Raw genomic sequence first — 22,908 nt, 5'->3', positions numbered from 1 at the left:
CAGCAACATGAGGACAAACACAGCAACATGAGGACAAACACAGCAACATGAGGACAATCACAGCAACATGAGGACAAACAGCAACATGAGGACAACCACAGCAACACGAGGACAAACAGCAACATGAGGACAAACAGCAACATGAGGACAAACACAGCAACATGAGGACAAACAGCAACATGAGGACAACCACAGCAACACGAGGACAAACAGCAACATGAGGACAAACAGCAACATGAGGACAATCACAGCAACATGAGGACAAACAGCAACATGAGGACAACCACAGCAACACGAGGACAAACAGCAACATGAGGACAAACAGCAACATGAGGACAATCACAGCAACATGAGGACAAACAGCAACATGAGGACAACCACAGCAACACGAGGACAAACAGCAACATGAGGACAAACAGCAACATGAGGACAAACACAGCAACATGAGGACAAACAGCAACATGAGGACAAACACAGCAACATGAGGACAACCACAGCAACATGAGGACAACCACAGCAACATGAGGACAACCACAGCAACATGAGGACAAACACAGCAACATGAGGACAAACAGTAACATGAGGACAACCAGCAACATGAGGACAACCACAGCAACATGAGGACAAACAGCAACATGAAGACAACCACAGCAACACGAGGACAACCAGCAACATGAGGACAACCACAGCAACATGAGGACAACCACAGCAACATGAAGACAACCACAGCAACATGAAGACAACCACAGCAACATGAAGACAACCACAACAACATGAGGACAACCACAGCAACATGAAGACAACCACAGCAACATGAGGACAACCACAGCAACACGAGGACAACCACAGCAACACGAGGACAACCAGCAACATGAGGACAAACAGCAACATGAAGACAACCACAGCAACATGAGGACAACCACAGCAACACGAGGACAACCACAGCAACACGAGGACAACCACAGCAACACGAGGACAACCACAGCAACATGAGGACAAACAGCAACATGAGGACAACCACAGCAACATGAGGACAACCACAGCAACATGAGGACAACCACAGCAACATGAGGACAACCAGCAACATGAGGACAAACAGCAACATGAGGACAACCACAGCAACATGAGGACAACCACAGCAACATGAAGACAAACAGCAACATGAGGACAAACACAGCAACATGAGGACAACCACAGCAACATGAGGACAAACAGCAACATGAGGACAAACACAGCAACATGAGGACAAACACAGCAACATGAGGACAAACACAGCAACATGAGGACAAACAGCAACATGAGGACAAACACAGCAACATGAGGACAAACAGCAACATGAGGACAACCACAGCAACATGAGGACAACCAGCAACATGAGGACAAACAGCAACATGAGGACAAACACAGCAACATGAGGACAAACACAGCAACATGAGGACAACCACAGCAACATGAGGACAAACACAGCAACATGAGGACAAACACAGCAACATGAGGACAACCACAGCAACATGAGGACAAACAGCAACATGAGGACAAACACAGCAACATGAGGACAAACACAGCAACATGAGGACAACCACAGCAACATGAGGACAACCACAGAAACATGAGGACAACCACAGCAACATGAGGACAACCAGCAACATGAGGACAAACACAGCAACATGAGGACAAACACAGCAACATGAGGACAACCACAGCAACATGAGGACAAACAGCAACATGAGGACAAACACAGCAACATGAGGACAAACACAGCAACATGAGGACAAACAGCAACATGAGGACAAACACAGCAACATGAGGACAACCACAGCAACATGAGGACAACCACAGAAACATGAGGACAACCACAGCAACATGAGGACAACCACAGCAACATGAGGACAACCAGCAACATGAGGACAACCACAGCAACATGAGGACAAACAGCAACATGAGGACAACCACAACAACATGAGGACAAACAGCAACATGAGGACAAACAGCAACATGAGGACAAACAGCAACATGAAGACAACCACAGCAACATGAGGACAAACAGCAACATGAGGACAACCACAGCAACATGAGGACAAACAGCAACATGAGGACAACCACAGTAACATGAGGACAAACAGCAACATAAGGACAACCACAGCAACATGAAGACAAACAGCAACATGAGGACAACCAGCAACATGAGGACAACCACAGCAACATGAAGACAAACAGCAACATGAGGACAACCACAGCAACATGAGGACAACCAGCAACATGAGGACAAACAGCAACATGAAGACAAACAGCAACATGAGGACAAACACAGCAACACAACGTCCACGTCAACCTTGGACAGGACAGCAACATGAGGACAAACAGCAACTTTCAATTAAATTCAATTCAAAAAACTTTTTTTTGTCCTTTGGAGGAAATTTAAGAATCATGAGTTGCTGTTTTCTGTTTTTCTGTTTTCCTGATTCCAGTTCACTACTTCCTGTGTTGATCCATCAGCTGTTTGTCTCTAAAACATCTTTAAAAGGGGAAAATGTGAATCAAATGTCTGTTTAGTCCAGAAATCTTCGGTTTCCTGTCACATTAATTTCCAGTTAAAAGTATGTTTGCTATAATGAAGGACTGAAAGCAAAAAAATTGACTCAAAGATGTCCAGAAACTTTGGAGCCTGTAAACGTTGATAAACTGACTCCAGATCGGTTTCCTGTTGGACTGACGCTGAGCATTCTGGGAGATGGAGGCCAGTGAAAGTAGGCCAGAGGCTTCCTGTCTTCTGCCTGGACTCTGAGGAGGTGATGGATGTTTTACTGCAGGTTAAAGCTGCTGCTGTGGATCTCTGGCGCCTCCATGTGGCCTCAGGAGGAACTGCAGCTCATTCTGGAGGTTAAAAATGCTGCGTCAGCCTCACTTTCTGCTGATCGGCTGAAAAAGTCATCGAGTTTGTGTCACCGGCAGCTCGTTATTCACAAAGCGGACAGAAGAAGTGGATGGAAGCTGAGATGATCGGATTAAAAACCAGATTTAATCCGTCTGAGCTGCAGATAAATCAAAGAAATGAAGCTTTAAATCTCACAAACCCGATTATAAAGCCAATAATAATAATAATAATAATAGGAGACCTGCAGCAGCCTCCGTCATATAAATACAAAAATAACATTATAAAATACACATTAAAGGGATCTTTTCATGTTCTTAGTGAATTAACTTTATATTTAGAAATTGCGGACATTTTGTGTTTGATGGAGAACTGGGTGGTTTCACAAGTCTGATTTTAATCTCATATTTTTCTGAAAATATTCTTTTTACAGTTTTAACTTTCATCAGAGACATCTGATTCTTAGAATTACAAATACTACTACAAATATGAAATGAAAGAATGTGAGAGTTTAAGAGATTAAATCGATATTTAATTGGTTTAAACGTGTTTTTGGAGTTGAAGATCTTCACTTCAACTTAGGAAAGTTTGATAAAATTTTGGCGCATATGTTGAACAAAATACTGAGAACTTAGAGGTAGAAGTAGAAAATGTTTGGCTTTAAACCCTCCTGGAACCTTCAGACGTCGGTTCCTCTGCTCTATACTCGCTGTAAGACTAACTGGTGCTAACGAGAACCCGGGTTGACCTGTGTTTGTCTGTTCTCAGGTACGGCGACATGGTTCCAAAGACCATCATGGGGAAGATCTTCGGTTCCATCTGTTCTCTGAGCGGGGTTCTGGTCATCGCCCTGCCGGTTCCCGTCATCGTCTCCAACTTCAGCCGTATCTACCACCAGAGCCAGCGGGCCGAGAAGAGGCGAGCCCAAAAGGTGAGGACCCGTCCTCCGACCCCGAGCTCCTCCCAGACCTCCCCTACTTTAGTTCTTTTTAAACGTTCTCCACTGGAACCAGAAATAAAGCAGGTGTGAGCGCAGCTTCGCCCGCCAGCAGCTAGAACGTGTCAGACGTCGTGTTTCAGTTATTTGTGTCGCTGCAGCAGAACAAACTCATTTGGTCGGATCACAGCTGAGTTTGTGCTTCAGCTCTTTGTCTTAATTTAGAACGTTCTGCTCGTCTCTAGAGGAACAACCAGGAAGCAGCGTCCAGACAAACTTCCTCCCGACAGCAACAGATGAGTTCTCTGTTTGTGCTGAGATCTTTGTTTATCCCACCGGGAGGCGACAGAACGACCGAGCTGGACGGGTTCCGAGTCCTTCCTCTGAAATACCCAGAGCAGAAAACAGAACCTACTCTGTTACTGGAGAACAAAAACTGAGATCTTCTTTATGTCCTCTACGGTTCTATCTTTAGTTAGTTTTTATCCATCTTAGACACACAAAGTATTGTTTGATTAGTTTAAAGTGTTGAGTTCAGAAAAACAGTGATAATGGTTCTCAACACCATCACCAACTGAAGAACCTCTTTATGTAGGAAATGGTTCTTTATGAGGTTCTTTAAAGCTTTTATTAGACATTTGGTTAGGTGGCAGCTGCAGCTAAAGAATAGTTCCATGAATGGTGAATTAATTGTTCTGTAAACCTCAGGAAACCGTGAGAAATGTTCTTCAAAGTTCCAAAAATCCCAAACTGGCATCTTAGAACATCTTGTTCTGTCTGACCAACGGCCTAGAACCCAAAGTAATTAAATGTGTTTTAGTAGAAGAAACCCAGAAATGCTGCAAATTCTCACAGTTAGTTGTTTAACTTGACATTACCTAATCGATTATCCAGTGCTTTTCTCAAGGTAGAACCAGGTGGATCCACATAGAACTATCTGGAAAATGGTTCCTTCAAGAACCAGTTCTTTCAAATGCCATTTATAGTACCTAAGGGGAACAAATTGCTGGTTCTTTGAAGCTCTTATGGGGGTTCTTCAAAGATCCAGTTGAAGAAATGAGTCCTTAAAGAAAAAAACTTTTTTCCTAAGGTCCTTTTTGGAACGTTGCTTATGATGCCAAAAGGAACCATTTTTTAAAAATAGTTCTTTAAAGCACGTTTGTTTCCATTTGAAGAAATGTTTCTTACCAGGTAAGATCAATTGAGAACAATTTCTCATTTACAACGGCTAAAGCAATATTTCTTTTAGAGGGTTCTTTGGGGTGCCTTTGAGGGTTCCTGAAAGAACCTATTTTTGCTAAAGTTCTGTGGAGCACAGTTTATGGTGCCTAAACAAACCATTCCTTGCTGTTTCTTGCACCTTCAGGGGTTCTTTAAAGATTAATTTGAGAAAATTGTTCCTGGAAGACCCCATTTATGTTTGGAGCACCATTTACACTGCTGGAGGGAATTCTTTCCCGATTGTTCTTTCAGGAAATCTGGGCGTTCTTAGAAGAACCAACTCAAGAAACGGTTTCTTCAAAGAACCTGAGCACAGTTTATGGTGGCCAAATAAACTGTTCCTTGCTGTTTCTTTCACCTTTTGGGGTTCTTTAAAGAACTCTTTGAGAAACTGGTTCTTTTAAGAGTGAATGGTTCCTTCAAGGCCACATTTTTGCTAAAGTTCTTTAAGGCACCATCTACAGTGGCTAAAGTATTCCTTTTTCGATGGTTCTTTAAGGTGAGAATGAATTTTGCTGTTCTTTAACCCTTTGCGCTTCAGTGCGTCGTAGGTGTACCATCAGCGGTACACCTACTAATTTGCATAGGAATTTCAAGAATGTCCGACGACTGCAAACGCGATTATACAAACACTATACGCCGATGGAACACACAGAAAAAAAGATTCCACAAAAAACGGCCATAATCCAACCTTTTACATCCAGATGACACAAGCCAGTAAACTATTTTATCCAAAACATGTCCTGAAGTCGGTATAAAATCCACGAATCGGTCGTTTTCAAGGAAATGCACCTCGCGATGTGCGTCCAATATTCCCCGTATTTTTCGTAATTTTTTTATTTAAAAATAGAATATTATTATTTTTTGTACTGAAAACGGCTGGAATTGACTGAAGCTTAAAGGGTTAAAGAACCATCTCAAGAAAGGGTTCTTTAAAGGTCCTGTTTTGGCTAAATAAACCTGTTCTTGCTGTTTCTTGCACCTTTAGGGGTTCTTTAAAGTTCTCTTCAGGAAACTGGTTCTTTAAAGATCAGTTTGAATCGATGATTATTTAAAAAGCAGTTCTTGCTAAAGTTCTTTCAGGCGTCTTTGGGGGTTCTTTAGAGAACCAGTAAGGTAACGGTTAATGAATCTATACATTCTAGAGTTCTTCGGAAAGATCATGCAGTTAAACTGCAGCGTCACTGTGAAGAACCACTGTTGGTTCCGTTTAGCACCGTTAGCTTTCAGAGTGTACAAGCTATTTCCTGCGGTTCCAGATATGATCTCGTTCTCATACGTTCTGCTGTTTATGCGACTTGTTATCTTGTTTGCTGCCTTCATCTTCTTGTTCACACAAATAACTGAGTTCAGACCAGTTTTCTGTTTGCAGAACGTCTAATCTTGATTGGACAGAACCTCACAGATCTGTTTTCAGGTTTCCTCTCTAACTCAGGAGTTTGTTCCTGAACAAACCAGCTGTGGAACGTTGAGCTCCTACTCCTTCATGTGGAGGGTTCTGTCGGGATCAGTGAGGCCCGTTCCGTTTGTGTTCTGCCTCGGTTCTGTAAACAGAATCTGCTGTTCCAACAGAAAACCCGGCTCGCTAGAATTCGCGCGGTGAAGAGCGGAGGAGCTAAAGCTTATTTGCAGTACAAACGCAGCCGGCTGCTGATTGGCCCAGACCAGGAGGTAACCGTGGAAATGCAGCCGTCGCCGGGTGGTGCTGATGCTCCTTTGGGTTCGTTCTCCTCGCTGAGCTGAGGCCGAACTCGCTGCTGCATGCCGATGACTGGCTGAAACCTCCTCATGTTCCATCACATCTGTCTGTCTGGTTCTGCAGTAACACGGTTCCATGGACCCGCTCGGTTCCGCTCGGAGCTTCAGAACCAACAATGGGAGTTCTCTTTAGGGTTCTAGGAGACGTTTCCCCTTTGTCCAAGAGGTTTCTTTGGTTCTATCTGAGGGGGAGTTTCAGATATTTAGTATTCTCAAACCCATAACAGATGGTGCATTCAAATTCTGACTTCATGATCTTCAGGTTCTAAGTTCTTTTTAATGTTCTCTTGTTTCCTCTCTTTGACCTGGAGAACCCTCTTGGATGAAGGTGAACCGTCCAGTTGAAGCTCTGAGGTCTATCCTGACCCAGATGACTGAGAATCCACAGACGTTCTGAACATTTGTTCCCAACCTGAATGTTCTGTTGGTTCCAGCTGCCGGTCGCCTGACGAGCAGCGAACTCCCTCTGAAGGAGCTGCTGCCGTTTTTAGATGACGGTGAAGTGATGTTCAGCTCAGTGGACGGAGAAACACTGCTTTAACCCTCGAACCCCAAAAACACGTTTTCTTCTCCAGAATGAAAGTAAATGACCCCATATATCAGCCAGAAACGGTAGAAACAGAAGACTTTACCACGTCTCAGTTTAAAATCATGATTTATCATCAAAATCCTGTTCTGAAAGCAGCTAGACGCAGTATGAAGAGCTCTAAGATTAAAAAACAGACTGGTTGAGTTTAAACTGCCATGGGTTGGGTTCAATTCAGTCATTTACAGCAGTTTGGAGGTTTTTCCCCATTAAAGAGAAAAAATAAAGCCACAGTGAGTTAAAATGATCCACAGTGGGTTAAAATGATCCACAGTGAGTTAAAATGATCCACAGTGAGTTAAAATGATCCACAGTGGGTTAAAATGATCCACAGTGAGTTAAAATGATCCACAGTGAGTTAAAATGATCCACAGTGGGTTAAAATGATCCACAGTGAGTTAAAATGATCCACAGAGAGTTAAAATGATCCACAGTGGGTTACAATGATCCACAGTGGGTTAAAATGATCCACAGAGGGTTAAAATGATCCACAGTGGGTTAAAATGATCCACAGAGAGTTAAAATGATCCACAGTGGGTTAAAATGATCCACAGAGGGTTAAAATGATCCACAGTGGGTTAAAATGATCCACAGAGAGTTAAAATGATCCACAGAGAGTTAAAATGATCCACAGAGAGTTAAAATGATCCTCAGTGAGTTAAAATGATCCACAGAGAGTTAAAATGATCCACAGTGGGTTAAAATGATCCACAGAGAGTTAAAATGATCCACAGAGGGTTAAAATGATCCACAGTGGGTTAAAATGATCCACAGAGAGTTAAAATGATCCACAGAGGGTTAAAATGATCCACAGAGAGTTAAAATGATCCACAGAGAGTTAAAATGATCCACAGTGGGTTAAAATGATCCACAGAGAGTTAAAATGATCCACAGAGGGTTAAAATGATCCACAGAGAGTTAAAATGATCCACAGAGAGTTAAAATGATCCTCAGTGAGTTAAAATGATCCACAGAGAGTTAAAATGATCCACAGTGGGTTAAAATGATCCACAGTGGGTTAAAATGATCCACAGAGAGTTAAAATGATCCACAGAGGGTTAAAATGATCCACAGAGAGTTAAAATGATCCTCAGTGAGTTAAAATGATCCACAGAGAGTTAAAATGATCCACAGAGGGTTAAAATGATCCACAGTGGGTTAAAATGATCCTCAGTGGGTTAAAATGATCCACAGAGAGTTAAAATGATCCACAGTGGGTTAAAATGATCCACAGTGGGTTAAAATGATCCTCAGTGAGTTAAAATGATCCACAGAGAGTTAAAATGATCCACAGTGGGTTAAAATGATCCTCAGTGAGTTAAAATGATCCACAGAGAGTTAAAATGATCCACAGAGGGTTAAAATGATCCACAGTGGGTTAAAATGATCCTCAGTGAGTTAAAATGATCCACAGAGAGTTAAAATGATCCACAGAGGGTTAAAATGATCCACAGTGGGTTAAAATGATCCTCAGTGAGTTAAAATGATCCACAGAGAGTTAAAATGATCCACAGTGGGTTAAAATGATCCACAGTGGGTTAAAATGATCCTCAGTGAGTTAAAATGATCCACAGAGAGTTAAAATGATCCACAGTGGGTTAAAATGATCCTCAGTGAGTTAAAATGATCCACAGAGAGTTAAAATGATCCACAGAGGGTTAAAATGATCCACAGTGGGTTAAAATGATCCACAGAGAGTTAAAATGATCCACAGCGGGTTAAAATGATCCACAGAGAGTTAAAATGATCCACAGCGGGTTAAAATGATCCTCAGCGAGTTAAAATGATCCACAGAGAGTTAAAATGATCCACAGTGATCCACAGAGAGTTAAAATGATCCACAGAGGGTTAAAATGATCCACAGTGGGTTAAAATGATCCACAGAGAGTTAAAATGATCCACAGAGGGTTAAAATGATCCACAGTGGGTTAAAATGATCCACAGAGAGTTAAAATGATCCACAGAGGGTTAAAATGATCCACAGTGGGTTAAAATGATCCACAGAGAGTTAAAATGATCCACAGAGAGTTAAAATGATCCACAGTGGGTTAAAATGATCCACAGAGAGTTAAAATGATCCACAGAGGGTTAAAATGATCCACAGTGGGTTAAAATGATCCACAGAGAGTTAAAATGATCCACAGTGAGTTAAAATGATCCACAGCGACTTAAAATGATCAACAGAGAGTTAAAATGATCCACAGTGGGTTAAAATGATCCACAGAGAGTTAAAATGATCCACAGAGGGTTAAAATGATCCACAGTGGGTTAAAATGATCCACAGAGAGTTAAAATGATCCACAGAGGGTTAAAATGATCCACAGTGGGTTAAAATGATCCACAGAGAGTTAAAATGATCCACAGAGAGTTAAAATGATCCACAGTGGGTTAAAATGATCCACAGAGAGTTAAAATGATCCACAGAGGGTTAAAATGATCCACAGTGGGTTAAAATGATCCACAGAGAGTTAAAATGATCCACAGTGAGTTAAAATGATCCACAGCGACTTAAAATGATCAACAGAGAGTTAAAATGATCCACAGTGGGTTAAAATGATCCACAGAGAGTTAAAATGATCCACAGAGGGTTAAAATGATCCACAGTGGGTTAAAATGATCCACAGAGAGTTAAAATGATCCACAGAGGGTTAAAATGATCCACAGTGAGTTAAAATGATCCACAGAGAGTTAAAATGATCCACAGAGAGTTAAAATGATCCACAGTGGGTTAAAATGATCCACAGAGAGTTAAAATGATCCACAGTGAGTTAAAATGATCCACAGAGAGTTAAAATGATCCACAGTGGGTTAAAATGATCCACAGAGAGTTAAAATGATCCACAGTGGGTTAAAATGATCCACAGTGGGTTAAAATGATCTGTTTTGGGGTTCTAAGTGTTGTCGGTGGCTCTGGGTCCACATGAACCGTTACTGTTGAACTCTAATTCTAACTTCATCTCTGAACGTCTTGCTCAGCTTGGCTCTGAAGGCCTCCATTGGTCAGCTCCACTAACTCACCTGTGCATGAACCTGTCCTCAGGTGTGAGCAGCAGGACGCCAGTAGCTCCGCCTCCTCCCTCCTCTTCTTCTTCTTCCTGTGTTTTGTTTGGGCTCATCCTGATCAGCTCGACCCACTGATTGGCCTGCGCTGCTCATGACATCACCGCGACATCATCACCATGCGGACGAATGATGCTGCATGCCCACCGCACATGCCGGGGGGGCGGAGTCAATATGATGCAGGTGGAGGGCGTCGGCAGGGGCAGTCTAACACCTGGAGAGGACAGATGTAAAAATATGAAAACTGTGGTGCTGCCGACAATAAATCAGATTCTACAGACATGACTCTACAGACAAAGTAAATATTGCTTTTATATTTTAGTTTCACTGGAAAAATGAGTCACCAGTAAGAAAAAACAAACCTGTTCGGTCATTCCACATAAAATCAACCAAATCTAAGATAAGTTCCCCCAATGTGAACAAATTTTGGTTCATTTTTGGAGAAATCTTGAATCATTCTAGAGAGCTGAGTCATGTTTGACAACTTTTAGGTTATTTTGAGACATTTTTCAGCCATTTTGTTCCAATGTTTTGGTCATTTTTGAGTCATTGTAGACTGGTTTTTGACAGTTTGGCAAATTTTTAAAAAACCACAGACAATTGTGAGTCATTTTGAACAAATTGTGGAGAAATTTTGAGTCATTTTTGAGATTTAAATCATTTGTGACAATGTTTAGATAATTGTGGACACATTTTGGTCCATTTTTGGTGTATTTTTGGACTGGATTTTTCTGAAAAATTCAGAAAAATATTGAATATTTTGAGTCATTCTCAACTAATTTTGAGTATTTCTCAACAGAGTTGGGCACCATTTTTACTCTAACCAGCTGTGAGCATCAGTATTATGGGATGTATCCTCGTGTGAACAGTTTAGAGTCCTAGAAGCAAACATTGGTTCCCTGAATGTGTTTCTGTTTTCTGATAAACACAGAAAACTTTAAAAGTTCCTCCTGTAGACTTTAAACAAAGTGAAGAACCTGAGAACCCTCGAGGTAGTAGAACCAAAGTCCTGTAGACATGAACAGAACAGTCAGGTCTTTAGTCTTTCCATGTCTGTGAGTCCACATAAGTACATTAAAGTACGTCTACCATCAATATGGTGATCTCCACAAGCCAAAAATTTTGTTCTGTAACTTCACTGTAAAGACAACAGTTTGTATAAATGCATAGATGATCTACTGTAGAGAACAAAGACCTCTTATTGGACAGAATAGTAGAACAACATCCACTGCATGTATGAGGTAAACCAGGATCATCGGTCAGGGAGTTTAATGAAGGTTTAACTCTCCTTCTAAAATGTTGGACTGCTCCTTTGGCGGTTCCTCGCCATCATTCGGGTTCCGTTGTTGGTTCCTCTGGTCACATTCAGTCTGAAGCTGGAGCTTCACGGCGGCTCTGTTGGATCTAGAACCACAGAAACACGTCCATCAGAACCCCGCTGCTGCCGGCTGCTTTTGTTTCAACCAGTCAGCAACCAAACTAACTCTGAGCCGCAGGGGATTGTGGGGAAAAGTGTTGTGTTCCAGATGTTGCTGTCCAGGTGTTGTGGTGGGTCTGAACCTTCGCTGTACTGAGGTTCTAGTGATGCTCAGTGGTCATGTGGTTTCTGTTTGTCTCCTGAAGGCATCCAAAGAAGCCGGACAGGCGCTGGTGTGTAAAACCAACCCCAACTTTGAGGTTCATCATCATCACCTGCTGCACTGTCTGGAGAAAACCACGGTGAGGAAACACCACAAACCGGGAACCAGTTATCACTTATAACACGTGAAACACCACACCACATACTGGTTACCAGTTATCAGATACCAGTTATCAGCTATCAGTAACCTCCTATGTTGAAAGCAGCCAGTTGGAGTTTCAAAAAGCTTAGAGAGAACTTCTGTAAAATTCTAATCCAATCGTCCACCTTTAGTTCTCCTGTAACGTTCCACCTTCGTTCCTTCCAGAACCACGAGTTTCTGGACGAGAAGACGTTTGAGACGAGCCTCAGGGAGGTGACTCTGGTGAAGCAGGTGTCTCGATCTTCATCCATCTCCTCGGCCTCGTCGCCTCACGGCTTCACCTCCTGCTGCTCCCGCCGGAAGAGGAAGACCTTCAACGTACCGAACTCCAACATGTCAGTGGGTCTCCAGGGCAGCATCCAGGAGCTGAGCACCATCCAGATCAGGGAGCGACCGCTCACTAACAGGTAGGACGGCCAGGAGGGAGAATCCATACAGGCTAAGGATGAAGGTCTTCTAACATCCAGAGTTGAAGAGCTGCCTCGAAGGTTCCAGAAGTTATGAAGGCAGTTGTAGTGATCCTTAAGATCTTTGAGGGGTTACAAGTCATTGTGAAGAGTGAAAGTTCTTGAAGAGGTTTTAAGAATCGATGAGGAGGTTGTAGAGGAGATGCTAAAATGGAATACGTTAGTTTAGATCATCCTTGAGGAAGTTTAGTTTTATTCTTCAAGGAGGAACCAAAGATCACTGAGGACATGACGGTGTCTTCATTTACATCAGGTATTGAGGTTGTTGAGGTCTTGAAGAGGTCATGAGGACATTACAGTAGTTTTAAAGTTCTCTGAGAAGGTTGCAGAAATTCTTGAAGAGTAGAATCTGTGGGAAAAGATTCATTGATGAGGTTGCAGGGATCCTTCAAAAGCTTCTTTCAGGACATTTTATTGCTATTTGTTTCAGAGATCTTCAAGATTTTCCAGTTCCACTGAGAAGTTTTCAGTTTTGTTGTTTGTAACTCCTGTAAAGTATTAGATGTTATAGAAAAGGTCTTAAATGAGTCCAGTCTCCTTGAAGAAGAAGCACTCCTTTCAGAAGGTCACTGAGTAGGCTGCAGAAGTCATTCAGGGGGTACTAGAGGTTCTAATGTTAGGGATCCTTAAAGAGGTTCCAGGAGTTCTTAAGGAGGTGGCAGAGTTTCTTGAGGAGATTTCAAAAATCCCTTTGGAGGTTGTAGAGTTCCTGTAGGAGGTCCGAGATTCTTTAGAGGAGCAACCATTAAAAAGATGAATGACTCCTTAAAGAGAACACCCACCATCAGAAGGTTTTAGAGGGTTTTCAATCATCCTTTCATGGGTTGGAGCAGCAGTCCCTAAAGATGTACTACAGATTCAAGAGATGGAAACAGTGTCCAAGAAAAACTAATTTTCCTCTTTGAGTCGTTCTATCTCCACAGTTTTCGATGCTATAGAGGAGGTCCTTGGAGACTTTAAGATCTTTGACTCCTTCAGAAGAAAGAGCTCCTCTGAGGAGGTTTCAGAGGTCATTGTAAAGGTTCAGGCAGCGGAGGTAGCTAAGAAACTGTGATGATGTTTAAGTGTTCCACGTGTCTCAGAGGGCATACCAAAGATCTAAGAGATGTTCATTAATCCAGTGGTAAAGATCTATAGTCACCTTCACTCTAAACCATCTTGCTCACAGCTGAAATGTGTCCTGAATTCTATATTTTTCTACAGTTCTAATAGTAGAATGTAAATGTCATTTCATCGGGTTTGGAAGCTCTAAACTGTTATAACTCCCTGTGCCAAACACACACTGAGTGTAGATGATCTGGTGGCAGTCGAGGTCATGTGATGGTTTGTTCCCATGTAGAGTCAGAGAGCAGGAATCCAGAATATGTCCAGCTGTGGGAGGCTGTGGAGGTCTGGGAGCTAAACACTGACAGCTGAGGGCAGCTCCACTCGGGTTCTGGATCAGCACCATCGCAGCTGAAGGAAATTCATCCGATGCCGCTAATTAATGGGCTAATCCTGCCAATTATAAATACACCTGAAACCAGACTCATCCCAGAGAGTCTCAGTGGGGAAATGGTTTGGTGGAACGTTAGCAGATGTGGGGATAACGGGAGCATCCGCACATCTGCTGATGTTCCACCGAAACAATTTCACTATTATCCAGGTACACTTTTAAAAAATGACTGTAGCTGGTTTTATGAAATACAAACAAGTCAGAGCATTCTACAGCATCAGGGTTAGAGAATGATACGATAAACCTTTATTAGTCCCATGATGGGGAAATTTACAGGTAAAATTAGCAACTTTAACTAATATAGTGCAACTTTAATTAAAACACAGCAACTTTAACTAATGTAGAGCAACTTCTACTCATTTTAGAGCAACTGTAACTAATTTTTCAGCAACTTCAACAAATATAGAGCAACTTTAAAAAATATACAGCAACTTTAACTAATTTTTGACCAAAAAAATGACATAACCAATGTTTTTTAAAAAAAAAAACTGCGCATCAGATTAAAAAAAGACCCCATTTAAGTGGCTATAGACCAAATTTATGTTGATGAGATGCCCAAATGTAACGGAAAACATTTGATCTGTAAAATACATTAAAGCCTCTTTATCCATCCCTCTATCAGCTTTAACCACTTTATTCAGCAAGAAAATCAATCTTGAGATACCAGAAAAACTACATAAAGCGTTACTTTGCAGCAAACAGTTGGAATTCCAGACATAGAGTCGGTTAAAATGTGGTAAAAACAGGATCTGGTTCTACAGTCGGTCTGGAGTTACCGTTAGCAACCAGGAAACACAACAACAACGACTGAAACACAACACTCTAAGGTCTCCCTGTTTCTTTCCATTCCTGAGTTTCATATTCCCTTAACTTCACAAATCCACTAATCTCCAGTGTTTTATGAACCTAAGCGTCCCGGTTCTGAGTCCGATCCGGATCAGAACCGGGACGCTCCGGTTAACAGAACCAGCCGAATGAATCCCGTAGAATCCACCGTTTTCTTTTTGTCTCCAGTCGTTCCAGCCGATCCAGCCTGAACGCCAAATTCGAGGAGACGGTTCCTCTGAACTGCGAGCAGCCGTACATCACCGCCGCCGTCATCAGCATGCCCACGCCACCCGGCACCACGCCCGAAGGTGACGACTCCGCCAGCTCCACTGACTACTCCCAGGCCAACATCGTCCGAGTGTCAGCGCTCTAGAACCTCCCAACTCTTCCCAACCCGCCACTGGCCCGGCTGGTCGGCGTCGCAGAGGACGGTTTGGTAGCGACGTCACGTTGACGATGGAGGTTAGCTTAAAGACCTCTGGTGGAGGGACGGGTCCTCTGGTGCACTCTAGACTCACCTGGATTCAATTATTTTCTGTGTTTTCTTCCGTGAAGGATTTTCACTTGAAGGAGGAAGGAAACGATGAAACTGTAACTCATTGCTGTTTTTTCACTCCTTTGAATCTGATTTCCTGAAACACAAAGACAGCTCGACTTCCTCTGGGTCCAGGTTTAAAGGATCGTCTTAAGACTTGTTTAGCACAAAGATGGAAGCAGGAGGAAACTCCAAGTCGGTCCGATGTCGTATCTTCTCGGCTAACGCGGGGCTAGCTGACTGGAACCAGGGTTTAAATGGATTTGTGTCTTTATTGAGCTCCAGACCTTCAAGATACGTCATTTCACAAAACACCAAACAGGACGGAAATGTTGGAAAGTCTTTAGCATCTGCAGACATTTTAATCTTTTTCTTCAGGCTAACAGTCTTCCAGCAGCTCCTTAAACAACTTTTATATTTCTGTTTGTGTGAAATAAATCAGATGTGAAGTCAGTCAGGAGAGTCTGGGAGTCGTTAGATTTTGGGTTTAACTCGTCCTTTTCCACCTGCTTGTCGTCTTTGTGCTAAGCTAAGCTAATGTGCTAATGATGATAATAAGTCATCACACTTTGTATTGCAGTCCTGGAAAACCAGAACGTGTTGAAGGTGGAACCTGTTTGACGAATCATATCAAGTCTTCATATGGAGGTGAAAACAGGCAGCAGCTGTTGGTTTGTTTTATCCCTTCAGGAAGTTTCCAGTCTTCTGAATGAATGAAGTGAGTTTTGTGAGATTCTATGCAAGAGCTGCACCAACTACTGAAATGAAAATGTTTCCTTGAATAAAAAAAAAATTACATTCAGTCTGCTGGAGACACCAAAGTCAAGATCTCCCTGTTTGTTGGGAGTTACTTTTAGTTTAGTTTTTTCATAGCCAGACAACATCATAAGCAATTAGATTAAAATATAAATAGCAGCAGAAACACATTGCACATTTAAATTAGATTTGTGGTAAACTTTCAGTGGATTCCTGGCTAACTTATAGCAAAGTGTTTTTTTAATTCTATTTTTTGCTTCAGATTTGCTAAAATGTCCACTGATTTCATATTTGAGACACTAATAAGGATATTTTTCTTGATTTTACACCAATTTAAAAACAAATTCTGTCTACATGACTGGAGTTTTATGAAGTATCTACTTCTTTACTTACTTTATAAACGATATATCAACTGAAGGGTTTGGAAGCAGAGTGGTCTGACCCACTTTCTGTAGTTTTAGCCAAAAATAGATTCAAAGCTTAGTGTTTTCCAGAATGGTCTAACATTCAAAGTGCCACTGTAACGCTGTATTTTGGTTGTGGGTTAGATCACTCTGACACTAAAATCTAGACCATAAAAATATTAGATAAATTGTCTAAAACTCAGATGTTTTGTGGTTAGACCGCTCTGCTTCTAACCTCCTCAAATACCAAAGAACATTCTGTCACTTCATTGTTTCTGCAGACTTTAAATGCTCATGTAGAGTAACAATGAGGAGCAGCAGACCGTTCCACACAGTGTCATTGTTGTGTCGAATGCTCTGACTGTGTTAGTTTCTCAAACTCTCTGTTTTTTGCACATGTATTCATACAAACTGGAGTTTCTAAAGGTGATTTGTGTTGATTGGACACCCAAACGTAAATATTCAACGTGGACGAGGCCTCAACGTCTTTATATTTCTGTCCATCAGCTACTTTATCCACTGAGAAAATTAATGTGGAGATTCTGCAAAACCCACCAACTTGCCAGAAGTCACTGTAAGTTTGCCAGAAATCTAATTTGCAAATGAAAACATGATCTTACTGTAAATGTTCGGGACGTTGCCAAAAGATAAAACAGAAGGGTTTGGAGGCAGAGTGGTCTGACCCACTTTCTGTAGTTTGTGAGAAAAATGGGTTCAAAATTTTAAGTTTTGAAGAATGGTCTAACATTCTCAGCACGACTGTAACACTACATTTGAAGGTTAGACCACTCTGCCATTGAAATCCAGACCATAAAATATTACAGAAATTACATAAAAGTCATATTTTTTGTGGGTTTGACCACTCTGCTTCTAACCACCTCATCTGGCATCTTTACAACCAGAGGGTTATAGAGAGTTAAACATGTTTGCAGACGATGGTCAACGCTTGCAAACTAATGTCTTTAAGTTTCATCAGTTAATTTTAATAATAATGAGATCTTTTTATGCTTGACGGCAGTTGGAGGACTAAAGAAAATTCTGGATTTCTTTTCATATTATATTTTTATTTTTTATATTCTTACATTTCATTTGGTTTGTGGGTGTGCTTATTTTTTTATTTGTTTACATGCCGATGATGGTATTTTATATATTTTTATTGTTTCAGCTGCAGTAAGAGAAGTCTTATGAAGTCCGATGTGGTTTTCCAGGACTGTGATCTGATGCTTCTGGATGAGCTTTACTGTATTTAATCGATTTCAGAGTGCAGGATTTGTGTTTGCAGCTGGAGACGAGGAACCCATTGAGCATGCTCAGTATCTGTGTGTTTGAGTGCATGGACCCGTGTGTTTCTGCATGATCGTCCGGTTGGAGTTGGTCCAAGCGGTTCTGGTTCTGGTCCCGACTCTGTAAATATAGTTTTTTAGCTGAGCTTCCTCTCCGCTGTACATAAACACACTGGAATCGTGACAAACGTCGTTCACGATAAATCTTCGTTGTTGCACCGGAGCTGCTGTTCGTCTCGTCCTGCTTGCAGATTTATTTAATGCACATGTTGCCTGATGATTTGTTTCTTACTGTACTTTGAACCTCCAACAGTCTGTTGAGCAGATGTTGTTTTAGACTATTTTGTGGATGTTTCAGGACCCTGACATCTGGAACCACAGCTTCAAGTTCTAAAATCGGGCAAAAAACAAGAAATACCCCGACACCCAAGTGTCAAAGTTAGCAAAGAGTGTGTTTTTACTGCTGAAAAACGTGAAAAGTCAGTCGCTAAGTAAATGGTCTGGTGTTGCTGCCTGCATATGTTGTTTTCCAGATTAATAAATTAGCCAGGAGAAGCTAACAGAGTCCCTCAACTATACTTTAGTAGTTTAACCATTTAAGGTTTTAAAAATGACTTAATATCTTCCCAATGTATCTCTGAGCAGCAGCTTGTCCTGTCAGAGAATTTACAGGGTTAGCTAACATTAGCACAGCAGCTAAAGGGAGATGGTAGCTTCTGCAGGATCAATTAAGCAGATAAAATTAGCCTAGCTTAGTGTTTGTTTCTTTAAAAACAACACCACCTTTAATAATTTCACCTGTGTGCAGGTTAAAGAAGGTTGTTTTATATTGGCACAGCTAGCTTGTAGCATGAGGCTAATAGAAAGTCAGACGTGAAAGCTAGCAGAGAGTTAAATATCCTGTCTCTTTAATCATTAAAAGTGTAACTTATAACATATATGTACTGTCAAACTAAGCTAAACGTTTAATTTTAAATCATTGAATTAAAACTATTCAGCGTCTTCACCACCGTATCTTTGAGCAGTAGTTTGTTGCGTCAGAGTGTTTGAATGTTAGCTAACCTCAGATAAAGTGAGATGGAAGCTTCAGCAGGATCAGTTTAGCTGATACAGTTAGTTTAGCTTAGTACTCATTTGTCAAAAAATATTTCTTCTTTTTCTACAAGGGCAGGCTAGCTTGTTTTTAGCCTGAAGCTAGCAGATAGCTCTCTGTCTCACAGGAAAATCTGCCAAAGAGTAAAAACTTTAATTCCTGAGATTCTATTTTTAATAATTTACTTTGTCTTTATATCTTATATAGCAGCAATTTTTCCTGTCAGTCGGATAGATTATATGTTAGCTAATCTGAGCAACATTAGCGCAGCAGCTAATGTGAGGTGGAAGCAGTTTATCTTGCGTTGTCTGTATAACAATAGTGTGTCATTACTACCTGAAACAGAGCTATTATTAATATAAATCAAAACAATTAACTAAATATTCTGGCTAGCTCTGACTAGCTAACTTCTAGCCTGAAGCTAACAGGAAGCTCAGACAACAGAAAAAAATCAGACAGTAAGAATCTGTCAGCTATACTTTAAATATTTAAAATCTTTGAAAAAAAATCTCCTATGTGCGCAGAATAATCAACAAGCTGTGTTGGTGTTTAAAGCTGTATTTTAACTTTACACACAGTCAGGCTAGCTAGTTACTAGCTTGATGCTAACAGACCATACACACAATTCAGACAACAGGTTGGTTGCTATCAGCCATATTTCACACTGTTCAGTAAATAGGAACAGCTGATCAGTTATAGGACCTAAATGTTGTCTTAAATTAGCATTTCTATTAAAACCTTTGTTTTTTTTAAAGTTAATCTAATGTGATGCTTTAAAATACGTATAAAAGTTCATGATGGAAACATGGCTAGTGGATTTTTACAAGCTAAAGAGAGAAATTTCCCTCAGAAGCTGGTGGAGACCAAAAACAGAGCTTAAATTAATCTCAAACACGTCACTTTTTCAGATAAAGTTAAAAACCCACTTCAAGATAACAGATGAAAGTTTTCTTTTAGCTTTTCAGGTGGATAAACTTCTTCCTTTAAATGGAAATTGTGAACTTATGAGCACAAAAATGAAACCATGTGGACCGAAAAGTTGCTAGTGTAAGTGTGTTATAACCCAGCAGATGTAGAGTTTAGGTATAAAACATTCTCAAAATCACTTTTACTATTGGAAACAACAGCAACATGCAACCAGCAACCAGCAACCTGCTACACTGAAAAACTCAAGTTTGGCCAAAGGTTTGAATCGTGCAATAAAGCAGTAATGCTAAGTTTTTTTTAGAGAACTGCATCCAATTGTTCCACCAAAATAATTCCGAAGTCAACACCATTGCTGCATCCTGTTGGTAGCTCCGCCCACGATGATTGTGATTGGTTTAAATGGATTACAAACTAGATTAAGGTGCAGCAGCCCGTTCTAAACAGCATTTTGTTTACGCTGGAATGGTCTGACTATGTAAAGCTAGCAACTCCTAACTTAAAAAATCCAAAGAGAATATCAGCGTTTTCCTTAGATTTCATAAACTTATGAAGAAAAAAATTTATGCAACTACAAAATATCCCAAAAGCGGGGCATTAACTCCATCTGCTGTCCACAAAGTAACATTCTGTAAGTTGTTTTTTCATCCAAACTGTATTTCTGGACTCTGTATTTGTGTGTGTGGTTTTAAATACGTAGACAACACCTCACTATTCACTGCATCTTGGTGTTCTTCACTGTCAGGACTAGTCTTACACCGGAATGTCGTCCAGTCCGGTGGACGTTTGCTCGAGTCTTAAGGGACTGGTTTGGATCCATTTTGATACAGAGACGATGTCAACTTTCTTAAAACTCAACGTTTCCTTCTTCTTCTTCTTCTTCTTCTTCTTCTTCTGGAGGAACTTTCAGGATGAGGATATCTCATGGACGTTTCCACGTTTGGATTTTAACAAAGCGAAGCAAAGAGCACAGCGGATCGTATAATCTCTGTTGGAATTCAGCTTTTTTCCTGAATGAACTTTATCAGCTCTCGGGTTTTATTTTGAAAACAGCTCAATTTCTTTGTTTTGATAAAGGTTTGGAGAGAAGATGCTAACCCTGCTAGCCGCCCCTTCGTTTCCCACCACTGCTCGATGATAATATGCAACCGACCTGTTTTTAATTTTTCTAAAGGAGCCTCTGCTTTGTATTTAGAGACCTGAGGAGTAAAAAACAACAAATAGAAACATATTTTTGAGGATGCTGTTGTTGATTTTTGGTTGTAAAAGAAAGGATTCTTCTTCTTCTTCTTCTTCTAACTGTTCCTAGTGCACCCGTGCTGTAATCGTTCTTTGGTGTAGTAAAATGAGTTCTTATTTTTCCAACGGTTTCCATGAGGATTGGTCGTGACGTACGTTGAGTTCAACATTCCACACGCTATTTTTCTAAAGCATGCATGCAGAGGGGGTAAAATCAAAGAGGATTATTACTTTTGATTTGTTACGGCTCGTGTTCTGTTGATAAAAATATGAATTATTGAGGATAATATTTAAAAAGAGAAGTGCAGTGTCCGAGTAAATAGAATAAAACATTGTCCTATTAAACCTCCAACACGTCTCCATGTCTCTGTTCAACATGGAAACACTTCATGACCTCCACATGTCTGTCAGCTGGTTCTGGTTCTGTCAGTCCAGGTTCTAGAAGGTTCTGAGGAGGACCAGCAGAACCAGAACCAGGAGTCCTAGATCCAGATGTTCAAACAGGTAAGTTCTCCACAGAATCCAGGATATTTACAGCAATAAAACTGTAACAGTTTTTAAATTAAAAATAATTTTATATATTTGCCTTGAAAAAAATTAATTTAAAAATATTCACGTGTAAATAATTTTGTAATCTTGATCTTTTTTATGTTAGAATGACGTATAAAAAATTACAAAAATTTTGAGTAAATAATAGATGATCATATTTTAAATAAAAGTAATAAACACATATATATATATGTGTTTATTTCAAAAATATGGTAAAAATTTGTAAAATAAGCCTGAAAGAATCCATAAAATGACAGATTTTCTTTACAAAAATGGTGTAAATGATTATTTTATGTTACACATTCAAATTCTAAATTTATTTTAAATTAATAAAAATAAATTAAAAATAAATTCTAAATTTATTTTTATTAATTGTTGGGATATTTTCATGTATTTCAAATATACAGAAAACGTTAAAATTCTGTTAAAAATTCTGTAGAATTAAAATGTATTTTTTGTGTAATTTAGAACAATGTTGTAAATGAACCTGATAAAAAGTTATAATGATTAATAGAATTATTATTTCTGTTTGGGTTATTAGAATTTACTTTTATGCATCAAATTAACTTTAAATTCCACTTTTTAAACTTTAGCTTTAATTTTACAGAAAGTGCAAAAATGACTTCAGGAAGTCGAAGTTTCAGATTTTTCTGCTGCAACTGAACTTGTTTTCTATCGAGTCAGAAAGAAAAGGAACGAACTCTGGTAATGAAGTTGACTTTCCTTGAAATGAAGTCGCCGTGGTAACTGTTCAGAGGGTTCAGATGGTTCCCGTCCATCTATGTTGAAGCGGCGGCTTTAATTAACTCGCTTTAATTGGCTGTTAGTAATTGAAGCCGTGGTTTCAGCAGTTTTCTTTCTGCCCAGTGTAAAAATACGGCGGGTGTAAAGTGAGACGGCTAAATGGACTATTAATACTCGGTACAGTGGTTCTGGAGGTGGAATTTCATCCACGGCGGACAGCTGACGGACCGATCTCTGCTCCACTTTCTCCCAACAGCTGCACTCGGAGGCGATCCGGCCGCCAAGCTTCCGTCAGCAGGTTGGACGGAGGCTTCGTCTGGAGCTTCATGTTCCATCGCCACCAGACCCTTTCAGCACATTTAATGTTCTGCTGCCA

At 40.5% G+C, this 22,908-nt stretch overlaps 1 protein-coding gene across 2 annotated transcripts in view; it reads left to right on the top strand.

Annotated features, from left to right (window-relative positions):
* The window catches only part of LOC110960363 (potassium voltage-gated channel subfamily D member 2-like), a 113,328-nt gene extending 91,737 nt beyond the window's left edge, over positions 1-21,591 (top strand). The window contains exons 2-6 of one of the 2 annotated variants that reach the window (XM_022207576.2): positions 3,641-3,803; positions 6,603-6,701; positions 12,058-12,153; positions 12,381-12,622; positions 15,192-21,591. In XM_022207576.2, the coding sequence (XP_022063268.1) occupies positions 3,641-3,803; positions 6,603-6,701; positions 12,058-12,153; positions 12,381-12,622; positions 15,192-15,378 (787 nt within the window). In that variant the 3' untranslated portion in view covers positions 15,379-21,591. The remainder of the gene's footprint in view (positions 1-3,640; positions 3,804-6,602; positions 6,702-12,057; positions 12,154-12,380; positions 12,623-15,191) is intronic. The other variant, XM_022207575.2, reaches the window with a different exon arrangement.
* The last annotated feature ends 1,317 nt before the right edge of the window (positions 21,592-22,908 follow it).

This window comes from Acanthochromis polyacanthus, chromosome 1, assembly GCF_021347895.1.
Source record: "Acanthochromis polyacanthus isolate Apoly-LR-REF ecotype Palm Island chromosome 1, KAUST_Apoly_ChrSc, whole genome shotgun sequence".
In the NCBI taxonomy this organism is placed as follows: Eukaryota; Metazoa; Chordata; class Actinopteri; family Pomacentridae; genus Acanthochromis; species Acanthochromis polyacanthus.
Note: the sequence above shows the minus strand (reverse complement) of the source record. Positions and strands in the feature narration are given on the sequence as shown.